Consider the following 12,638-nt stretch of genomic DNA (forward strand, 5'->3'; position numbering starts at 1 on the left):
TGCAAACAGCAACAAAAGGGTAACCTGTCAGATCAACCTGTATTGGCCCGGTTGGTGTAGGACGTCAAACCCCATTTCGTTTCATATCTGTCTCAGATACACCTTGTAGCATGTGCCCTAACGTTATATATGGGCATAATCGGTCGAAAATATAAACGCTACGAGACTGTATTGTGGTTTTTAATTAGATCAGTACAGAAAAGGTGACCCAGCATTCTGTAGAAAAGCGAGACCCCATTTAATTTCTAGAACTATACTGATGAAAAAAAGCTCACGAAATAACCTTTTAAACAAATGCTTGTGATGTCTTATTGAAAGATGAACGTAGATTGTATGCCTCGTTAGTTTAGATGTTAATTTGTTGTGTTTATATGTTGTATAGATGTTTTGCACGCATCATTAAGATATACTGTACTCCTACATGTGAGCTTTACCTATCATACAGCTATTAGCTAGAGAATACTTTCTTTCAGCAAAGCCTAATTAATAGATAAGTCTCTGTACTTGTAACATTTAACAACATGTGAAAGCTGGTCATGACAAATACAAAGACCAAAAATGTCAAACTGCAATCCGCGAGAGATGCTAAACACCAGCTCCATGGTATAGGTGCTTATAGAGGTCTGACGGTAATTAGCCTGGTGGGTAAGACGCTGGCTCGCTATTCTGGCGGTTGCGGGCTCGCTCCCGGTGTTGGCCGAGAAAGTTGATCGGGATTTCAGTTGTGCAGGACGAGAGTCTGACAAGGACAGCTGTCTAGTCGTTCGGATGGGACGAAAACCCGAGGTCCGGTGTACACATTGGCGTGCACTTAAAAGATCCCATGGTAGTTGGAATTCGATACAATAGTAGGCCGTAGCGCCGCTGTCCGGTGTATGCCCGTCTTTATTATCCCAATCGAAGCAGAACAGTAAGACGTTACACCCCATTTCATGTCATTTCATTTATGCCTAATTGCTTGCTCCGACGTCCATTAGTCCGACGAGGCGCTAATACTATCAGCATCTTGAATCGTAGCTTCATTTCGATCTTCCAACAGAAACTTCATGACAAATTGCTATTCAGGAATATGGTGTATGCTCAAATCCGTATGTACAGAATAATTGTATCTTTGTGTGAATTGTCTTACACAATTAAATCAAAACCAATTACTTGTTCTACACAAATGCCAAATAAAATATATTACGTTTCGTTGTTCTACACTGCAAGTAGATATACTAGATATACGAATACCATCATTATCAGACGAGTTACAACATGACCTTAAGACTTGAAATATGCCGTTAAAGGAACGAGACCCTTCAAAAACGAAACAGGGATTTTTTAAAAAATCTACCAGTTAACAGGTTAAAACTCAACTCCGTCGACAAGATGAACACCATATAAAAAAACGTGCATCTGAAACGTCTTCTTTGAACTAATTGCTTCAATAATGAATCGCGACAAAGAAGGGAACTAAATATAGGGTCTAAATATAGGGCGTTTCTTGACAAGATATGTATTAACCCAACCCAATTACAATATTAAATCGATTTAATTCCAAACGCAAGTACCAAACGAACTTGAAATATGTTTTCTAATTAAGTTAGCAACTAACAAAATTGATATGTCTACAAAGTGGATGGAAATAAATTATACTCAAAATATTGTATTGGGATTTAATAAAGACGACAAACATTTTAAAATGATGTTTTTTAACAGGCATTATTCATTCTATTGATAGCATAAAAAGTTAATTATTGTCTCACTTTTTGACTAAAAGCACAAGAGTTTTCAAATGAAATGAACGACATAATCAAAAATAATAATTTCAGCTAATTTTTTTTATACTATTATGCATTTATTCTAAATTATATTTACATCACAAAATAATAGCCCATCATTGTATCCAAAACATGTAGATAAACATGGGGTCATATTATAATACTTTCAAATAAACTATTTTGTATCCACCGATATTTATGTCGAATGTGTTTCGGTGCACTTTTAAATGTGCCATTTAGAATTGTTGGCAAAACTTGTCTGAGATAATTCGGCAAAAAAAAAAACAAAAAAAAACCTTGAATATTTTAAGTTCTACGGCAATTTCATCCAATTTAAGATAATGGACTGACTCCCTTTAATAACAAGTACATCGTGCTATGGACCCGGATTATGACATCAACGCAGCCATCTTGGAATTTTGACGTCATGTCAAAGATCGATGCGCAGTTGTCTAGGAACAAGCATACGAATTTTCATGTCGATCATGCATGAATGGGAGGAACCTTAGGCCCTTCTCATAGAACGTCGCCCTCAAGAACATTAAGAACACGATGAGTAACGCATGGGGACGTGTTCTTGGTTCAAAACAGGTAATACTGTATTGCATGGAAGTAAAAAAAATATGTGATAATTACTACTATGTATTTTAGTTTTCAAGGAGTTTATAAACTGAATATTTGTTTCAAATTGCAGATATTAAAATCAGTGGTCCAAGTTATGTAGAGAAAGGTAGTAAAATCCTGTTGGTGTGTAATGCTACGGGGGATGAACATCCTCCAGATGATTTAGACTGGTTCAAAGATGGTGATAAACTCAGCACGGATCATTCTAAACAAATATACATAAGAAAGCAGGTTTCATTAGAATATAAGACTATATCCAGTGTTTTAGAGATTGAAAAAGCTCATTTACATAATGCTGGAGTTTATATCTGTAGAACTTCTGATTTACAGATCACCAGAAAGATAGTTGATATCTTAAATTGTAAGTTTAAAATCTTATTTTGTATTTCATATATTTCCTGTTGGCACATGGATGGGATATTACAGTGTCCTTCTTACCAGCAATACCTTCGTTTGGCATCAAAAGGGAGATCCTTGCAAATTCGGACTCGACTCGACGGAACAAAATTGTAATAGTTTATTATTTCAAATTAGAAAATGGACAAGGCATGAAACATGTATAGCAAGATACCAAAAAAGACCCAAAGTTGTATGTTTACTTGTATGCTACTTCCAGTTTGTGTTTCCCAAGTTTTCCATGATGAACCTCATACCTGCTTTTGAGCAAGAGGTTGTCAAATGTTCATCCATCTATGGTAGAAAGAGTTCAACCCAACGAAAATTTCGGGAAAAGTTAATGCCGATCTAAGAGACGGGAATTAACATTAAAGTCAATTGGGAAATCATTGGTGATCTGTGGCTATAGGGGTGACCAAATAAATGACAAAGATGCCTAAAACGACATTGATGCATGATCAAATACGCTTCGGATCGGTTCTTATTCCGGTGCCAATTGAAATGGAGAACAAGACATTAATTGTATTGTTCTAGTTTTTGGCTTAGTTATTCAACCTGAATATATTTACATAAACAATCGGGTTAACATTAATCAGGACACAATTAATATAGATTTTTAAGTCTTCTTTGTTCAGTGCCATCCGACGGTAATAACTCAAATTCTAAAAATAGTGATCAATCATTATTGTGACAAATCTTAAGTGCTTTTTTCGATATATCGTTATAGATTGACAAAAAGTTAAAACAAGATATATTAAAACCAGTAAACCTATAAAGCTGATGGAGTGAATTAAACTATACATGTAGTATGTTCCATTGTCGGTGGTCATGATTCCCTAATAACTCAATTCCTAGAGTTACGCGACTGTGTTTAGTTTTATACTGGTTTCATAAGCTACAATACTGATCTTGTACTAATCAGCAAACATAGGTAATTTGATAGACGGGCAATAAAGGGAAAACACCGTATATGGACGTTTGTAAATTGATTTACTGTAATAGTCACTGTATAACCAGAGTTGTTCTTGATGGAAAGCAGGCAATGCCACCGAGTAATCTAAGGATAATCTACCTTATAAAGGGATTTATATAGAATTAGTGGTTATTTATAAGAAAAGCCTGAGATTTAATTGCACCAGACGTGGGTGAATTAGTTCCTTTTAGCATCGCCATTTCTAATTAAGTACACATGTACGCGTTGGGGACAAATGTTCTTTGGATAAAATTTCTGAGTAATAATTATTCAGGTAGTAACTGTCTTTGTGTTGGGTGGTATAATTGTCGCGGGAGCATTTATAACAATGGAGAAATACTTAAGTGTTTACCTTCTTCTAAAAGTTTTTAACGGCCGTTTCAACCAATGGTGATACCGCAGTTGTCTTACGCTTAGAGCACGCGCAGGGGTCTTTCCCGTGTGGGCGGGGGGGGGGGGGCACATACGCTCACACCAGGGATCGAAAGCATAACCGCAAGGTTGGAGGCGGGAACTCGAGTCCTACTTAAGTCGCATCAATGACCCGACTTGCGACTCGATTTCAAATATTTATTGCGACTCGAGACCCGACTTGAAAGAGCTTAGGACTCGAGTCGCGGCGAGGTGTCATAACTCTAACTTACCTTGTTCGCCGTGAATTGCTGACTCATTTGTAAAGACTTGGGACTTGCAACTCGGTACTAAAGTCAGCGACTTGGGACTTGACTCGGACTCGAAGTGCCGCGACTTGCGGAAGATGTGACCGGTCAGGTAGAACTCGATGCGCTACACCCTAGACCACTAGGCCATAACCCCACCCTCCTTGGTGGGTACCGAATTGGGCGGATGGATATCTACCAGAAATGGGGAGAGAGAGGGTAGGGGGCTGGACTGGGCGTGCGGAAGCCAACGATTGTCCCCCCCCCCCCAAAAAAAAAGTCGTGTTGAAAGAAAAATTGTTTTGATGACGTAATATTCCCGTTTAAGGAGTTTATGCGAAATGGTTGCAGATATGGAGAAAGTTGGCATAATATGAAAATAGCGAAACTAGGTAGTTGAATGGGGTAGAGTTGATGGATTGGAAGATGCGTCAACTTTGTAGAACTGGACTGCGGAAATTCAGATATGTATAATATATATTTATTTTTTGTTTATTTTAGCTGATACCTACAATGTTAAGAGAGGCACGGATAAAGATGCAATAGCTGCTTCACATGGAATATACTCGGGAAATACATTTCATTCACACCGCAATAATTCACCCAGGTTATCTACAAACTCTTTGCACTTCTTTTGTTTCATATGTATCCAAACAGTTTTACAATTAATGTTGCAACGTTTTTATACTTGAGTGTCAAAAGACGTTACGTTTGTGATGTGTGTGATTTTGTGATAGATGTGATTACAGTGACGTCATTACTTCTTGCCATTTAATGCTGGTCACGAGGTTAATCTCCATTATCCGATTCTTCCGAAGCAATCGCTTCAATTCAATATGGCGGATTTTAAGAAATTGGACACGTAAAATTACATTTTGAGTACTTTAATGTACAAATACAATATTATGTAGCAGGCAATAGCTGTCATTAACGACAAATCCAATATGGCCTTTATGGAAATCGGTCTGAAATGTTAGCTATCATATCATATTTTCAAAGGCGTATTATCAATATGAAATTCTATATTCAATTTGATATTCAAATCCAATAGTGTGCTACGATGATGGAATTCAATTTAGTAGTTGTTTGAATGCCAAGAGACGCTAAGTGCTAAATAACAAACTCGACCGCTCAGAAGCCGTTTTTAATATGTAGATAAAAAAAAATAATGACGACCAAAACTGAATTTAATAGTCCAGAGTTGTGTACGTAAATGGAAAATAAAAGTAAATAAATGGCAAAAAGTTTAAAATGGGAATACAATCTATGAGTTTTTCTGCTGAACAGAATGAACAATACCAGAAAAGCGAGCCATCATATTGACTTTCTAGAAGAATAGCTGGAGACAATAGCTTGGATCATAGCTTTAAAACTCAACATAATTGACGTTTTAATGTGCAATGTAAGAGAGTTTGGTATTCTATTTTCCACGGCTATTATGCCTTTAGGGATAGAGTGGGATGCTTTATATTCAACCAACGATCATCAAGTAGACAATCCTATAGTTCTCATCTTTAACATCATCGACGCTAAACAACGTCTTTTTGTTCAGTGGGTTCAGTAATAACACGAAGTACATGATGGATCGGTGCTGTATGACGATGATGATTTTTATGCCACAGCCAAAAGGGACCCAATAGTGGAAGAAACAGTAAACTGGGTTATACATGGCAGTTGATCACAAAAAAATGATGCATTTATTATTTCATGTATTTTCTTTTTATGACTTAGCTAATAATATCTTTGATGAATGAACCATAATATGTTTATATTTCGTTGTGCATGTACCAGACAAATAGCTTCAAGTCTTTTTTTCTACCACAAAATAAACAAAAATAAATTGTGGACATCAGCTATTGATTCTGGCATAATAGTGTATTAAAACGAGACAATGTTATTTTCAATAAAGCAAGCTGTCAAGTTTCGCTAAATCAGCTAATTACTCTACGGGAGACGTTCTAGAAGACTTCATATAACATTTTCTTCTTAGCTGCTTGAACATGGCTTCGTATATCAATTATTGAGTCCCACGATCTAAAGGACCTGGCAAAACAGTATCACTGTTCCTGTATTCTGTCAGTGTGTGTGCTAATAGCCGAAGGCAGTGTTGCAGGATTGTGTTGACAGCGCAATATTATATTGCACAAGTGAACTAATGATACATTCAACGGGTAATAGATGTGTTAAGTGGAAGTATGACGTAAATCACACAAAGTGGTGTCGTAGTCTACACCAAATCGTAGATCACAATAATTTTGATCGTCTTTTTTTTAATCTTTTATTTTTGATTATTTATTCTCGATTGTTTTGTATATATATAATGTATAAATAAACTATTTGCTGTAATTGTTATTTGTTATATAATGTAATTTTAATGACATTTAATTACATTTCTTTGATTACAATTTCTGTTATTTTGTTTAATTATATTTCTTGTTCCGCATCCATTACTTCCTCAAATGAATTAAAGATATACATATGCACAGTCTGCATAAAACGGGAAACAGTTATTTTTAAGAATTTGATAGGCACAATTGCTAACTTTAGAAGTTTATTGTCAAATGCAAAATATTTATGGTTCTAAAGCGAAACAGACTCTTATTTCTGAAACAGTGGCGGTGTACAAGCTTCCAGTAGTTTTGATTGTATTACAGGTCAGTGAAGAACGGATCATTAAGTTTAAATTTTTATTGATAGTACAGGTTTGAAACACAATTGTTTAATACATATTCGAATTTGTTACGTCATCTGTGTAGACTTGGTATTACCCGTCGATTTAGAATCATATTAATGACTTTTACCAAAACTACATAGCCACCTGCATTAGCGCGGTTGTTGCAGAAAGGTAGGGCTTTAGTGAAGTTAATGATGTGGTTTAACGAGACACTTCGTCTATACTCTATTCTTAAAATTTGATTCAATAAGGTTTGTAACATATTTTCTAATTAGCCTTGATATGAGGTAATTCAAGTACTACACGTATTCATTATCACATTTTATTACGTTAAATACAAAGTGTTACAGAAATATTTATATTGAATTATAATATTTTAAATGTTTTGACTACGATGAGCAGACACACTTATTGCTTTTTTTTTTATTCAGACGAAGAGTAGTTTTAATCAGAATGATTTAGGATACAAGGTTACCAAGTGCATGGATGTAGAAATGTCTCGTGTTCATGAAAATCAGAACTCGCTGCTAAAGGCCCATGTCCACCAGAGTTTACGTGGACAGGTGTGAACTATCCAACCCTTAAGACGAATGATAATTTTGACTCTCATTTTAACGTGTATCCCCATTAATTAAGTCATATGAAGTCTCCATATCCTAGCTGAAGTACATGTAAAAGGTTTCCATAAGTACCAACATGTGTAAACAATACAATTTTAAATAATGTTTCTTGCTCTAAATGCATCTTAATGAAGGAATGCATGTTTTTATGTCGAATGTAGCAAATAAAACCCGTTAACATTTGTCAACTTGTTATTTGTAGTTTTGTTAAATTCAGATTCCAAGTGTTAACAAGTAACAGCTTTTTGATATGTTATTTTTTCACCAACATATGTTTGATATGATAGAAATAGATTATTTTTAAACTGCCAGTCTTCAGATCTCGGTTTATTAACTCTGTAAATGTTTCTCTGCAATTACTGTAGAACTTGTAAAAAAACATGCAATACGAAAGCAGTTTTAACATTTACCGTTATAAAACGCGAGACGAGTTTTTCTTTAAGATATGAACTGTTACAGTTTGTTGACACGCGAAGTTTCTAGAACATACATATCTTCTTTGTAGAGTCTCTTCCTTTACTAGTAGTTCGGAAGTGGTAACATATTATAAAACTATAGAAGTTTACATACTTCTTGAATGAAAGACATTTCCCGAACATTATTATGTCAAGTGATTCTATTATTAAATTGTTTGTTCGTCAAGGAAATGCCTGCTTCTCGGGTTTAATATCAGTTTGAAGAGATTGTTGTAAATAAAGCTTAGAACATCTTACATTTTACTAGAGTGTTGTTTGGGAAACCGCAAAATCGTACAGACATTGAAGCTAAAATGTGTGAATTGTATTCTTTCAAGACGACCCATCTTGAACTTTGCTTAAAATTAAAGATGCTTTATGTAAGCGCTAAATCTGCCTATTACATGTCTAAATTTTGGTTTCAAAAGTTATATGAACTATTATTTAGACATTTATTCACATGACAATCCTACAATCAACCGTCTAGATCATCGGACGGCGGAGGTTTAAACGGTTTAAAACCCGTACGCTATTTAATTATTTATTTAATAATGGCGATACGAGGCTAAGTCCCGAATAACAAGTACCGTTGTTACGATAACAATCTATGCTACTTCTTGTCATAACTTCAAACCGTGCTAACCTTGCTCAGAATGAAGTGTTTTGAATGAAATTTGCAATATATTTTTTTCGCCTTTTAGAACTATTATAGCAAGTACGGCCAGCTCTTTATCTAAATATTACATAATGTATATTTAAGACACTTTTATTTCTTGCGTTTCTTGATTAAAATAGAACGTATTTTATTTCCAAAGTTGAATTCTGTATCTATGTTTTCGTTATGTTCCTTTGCATATATTTTATGCAAATATTTGTTCGAATTAAAATTTAAAAAGAGCAATAACATACTTAAAGCTCGAAGTTTTCTTTGTCCGTGAAAATATTACTTAGTATACTAATAAAACACAATTGATCTTAAATGACAAAGCAAAGAAGCTGTACCAGTTCAACTGAGTCGCGTGTTACACGATTTCATTGTTTAATATAAAAAATTAAATGATTATTGAAGATAGCCCGCGGTCATTGAATTGACTAAAGACTCGATAATATCAACTACAATATTGGTGAATAATAGTATCATTATTTCCTTAAGAGCAATGCAATTAAAGAAATAAAATAGGGTTTAGCGTCCTACCTTTTCTTCTGCACCGACTGATCTAATGTGCCATGCAGTGTGCTACTAGGGAAATTTTGCCCGGACAGCGGCGCTACGGCCTGGGCCCTGTTTCACAAAATTTTAACTAAAGATAAAATCCAAATATTAGTAGATACTTCGATTTTGATTGACTAAGCACTAAAATCAATCTAATATTATCCAATCAAATTACTAAATTTGGATTTTAACTTAGTTAAAATTTCGTGAAACAGGCCCCTGATCTATATCGAATTCTAACTGTCATGAAATTAAACCATCATAAAATACCTGATGATGTGTTAAGCCCCCCCCCCCCACCTTATCTACTCGCACAATGGTTGTTAACGCTACCTTGGCAATCATCTATTCTACAATACTCTTGATTCTGTTTTTATTTTGAGTGTTCTCTCTGTTTGTTTTAGTTAGTGTTCATTTAGTATTGTTATGTACGGGTATTTTTATTGTTGAATTATTAGACTAATCTATAGAATTTATGCGTACGTACTTTTATGCGAGCTTTGTCAAATAATATAGTTTTAATCAGTCTATAAATATCTTTCTAAACCTGTCTTCATTAAAAGGGAAATTCATATGAAAAAAAATAGCTTTAATTATATTCGCAAAAACGTATAATTCTTGTTAATCAAGGAAATCCATCTGTGGAATGTTCTATAAAATGTTGTCACAGATAGATGACTAAAAGCCCCCCCCTCCCTCCCTCCACGAAGACACCCTCGCTTTAATATAATGGTTGTGTTTCATTGCGAATGCTAACAACACTATCTGACTATTTTATCCTTGTAGTTTTTCAAACAAAAGACGATTTATATGAGAATATAATAAACAATAAAAGCTGTAATTTTAAAAATCTGTATTTGGTTTAATGTATACTTTCTGTTATCGCTGACTTATTTAATATTATATCACTGTAAATTCAAACTTGTTCATTATTTAACAAAAAGCAATGAGTCATTTATTCTATAAAAAAACAAGGCTACGTCTTTCTAATATATTAATTTTTAATCTCAAAACGTAGTTCCTATACAAACATTAGTTTATATATATATATATATGGGGGGGGGGGTGTCAGCAGTGCTGCATATTAAACATAGTGCCCGCTATATTAAGTTTAGATACTAGTTCTAACACCGCTCTTTCATTTGTAAGAACTTTCTGTAGACATTGAGCATTATTTAGAAGATTTAAAGGTAATATCCCAGATACAATTATGTTAATAAAACTGATTAATTCAGTGTGAAAAGACCTCAGAGTTCCCTTTCTAAGTTCCGAGCTCACATTTTGATTTGAACTTCCAGACAAGGTAGATTATTTCCTCATATTTTCTGTCTTTGGATTACTAGTTAAACCAACGCTTTTGTAGGCTACACAGTGAAAACAGGGAATTCCCCTTTAAGTCAGTCATTCACCGCTATTCTGTTTGATTGTTAGGATTTTGTAAAACAATGAACAATATCGAATTCCCAGTGATGCATTATATAAATTCTTGTATATATTTAGTTATTATGTATAATGCAAGTATTGGTCATGGCCTACTGTACAAATTACTGACTCTTATATCAGTCTTCATTATTGTTTTGTGAAAATGTAAAAATTGTACTTAAATAATAAATTGTCAAGTCAGAGGATGTTTTAATCGTTTGTTTGCCGATTTCATTATTAACAGACCTTTCGTCGGTAACTTATTGGGGGTTTATTGGACTCCCGTGTAGAATCTCCCGGGTTTGAATCAGTGTGACTGTTCCTGTAATAAGGTATCGTCTAAAATCCATATCAAACCTGTAGCCCCCTTCGTTGTAACAGACATTGTTCACGGAATAATGTGTCGTGTCTAACGAGCATTACTGCAAATTCAAATTGCGTGTCCATAACTTTACAGATGCTGCATGCCCCAAGACACGATAACCATTTGGTTTCGTACCACATTGTTTTAGCGACACAAACGGCAAACTCAGACACCCCTTGTATTGTACCCCCCGCTCCCCCCCCCCCCCAAGAAATTTTTTAAATATTTGATGGCTGCAAACATAGTTTCCTGCTCTTTCAGCCCGCGAACAAAGCAACTTCAAAGTGGTCTAATATAGCCTAATTAAGATGGCTGACTCGAATTCCAAACAAAAGATCAATCGTTTACAGTCCACGGAGACGGGACCGTTTGGAGAAAATTTTGAAAATTTAACAGCCGCATACGCGTTTTCCTGCTATTCCAGTCTGTGAATACAGCAACTTCAATTTGGTCCAATATAGCCTACCTGGCTGACCCGAATTCCAAACAGCCAATCAATCGTCGTGGGGTATGGGGGCCTCAACCTCGGGGCCGCACCCTCCCCGGGAAAATTTTGAAAATCTAACCACCGCAAATGCGTTTTCTGCTATTCTAGCCCGTGTAATTAACTCCAAAAGTATCTAATGTTTTTTTAACCGAAATCCCAATCTGAATTCCAACCATCCAATCAGACCGTTGCAGCTGCATTCACAAATAATAATCGATGCTCGAAAAATGTCGCACAAAGTAGAGTGGGTCCAGACAAATTTTTTAATCCATAGTCAACTCGGTACAAATTTGTGGTATTCAATTTAAAGAAAAGTAAAATTAGTGTTTTATTAGGGCTCAATGACAGTTAGGGAAGAAAAATTAGAAATGCCCGAAAAAATTTCAGGTTTACAGACAGCGGCGCCGGTTTTCTTCGAGAGGTGAAGAAGCAGAACTGACCTTGTAAGGACCCCCGAAGAAAATTTTAGAATATTTGACGGCCGCAAACGCGTTTTACTGCTATTCCAGCCCGTAAAATTAGTGTTTTATTAGATTTCGGGCACTTTATTTTGCCAAGTAGATGAAATAAAAAATTTTTTTCACTTTACCCTTCTGCCCGAAAAGTCAGCCCGTAATATTACGTAAATAATGAAACAAAACTAAGATCAAAGATTTACACTAAAAATAAAACGGTTGGTAAATAAACTGAGAGACAAAGATGAATCAATTCTTAGCTTTTTAAAATATATTCCATACAGTGAGCCAAATAAATACGTAACTGGTGTACCCGAAACTGAGCCAATTGGTACACACAATATTATGAACTCAGAGAAAGGTATGTTACTGCCCCACCCCCAAAAGACACACACACATTCCTTTTAACAGACACGTCCAGTAACAGGGATATTAAACTCAATCAAAATCAGTATCAATTTATGTAATGGAAAATATAACACACCGTTTTCAAATTAATGACAGCGTCATTCATAATCTTAAACCATAGATCC

General features: G+C 35.1%; 1 protein-coding gene across 1 annotated transcript in view; it reads left to right on the plus strand.

The window, feature by feature from the left end:
* Window positions 1–6,786, plus strand: part of LOC126818747 (kin of IRRE-like protein 2) — a 74,753-nt gene extending 67,967 nt beyond the window's left edge. The window contains exons 6-7 of the mRNA XM_050546298.2: window positions 2,458–2,748; window positions 4,917–6,786. Of these exons, the coding sequence (XP_050402255.1) occupies window positions 2,458–2,748; window positions 4,917–5,107 (482 nt within the window). The 3' untranslated portion in view covers window positions 5,108–6,786. The remainder of the gene's footprint in view (window positions 1–2,457; window positions 2,749–4,916) is intronic.
* Window positions 6,787–12,638: the final 5,852 nt, after the last annotated feature.

The sequence above is a fragment of the Patella vulgata genome, chromosome 4 (assembly GCF_932274485.2).
Source record: "Patella vulgata chromosome 4, xgPatVulg1.2, whole genome shotgun sequence".
In the NCBI taxonomy this organism is placed as follows: Eukaryota; Metazoa; Mollusca; class Gastropoda; family Patellidae; genus Patella; species Patella vulgata.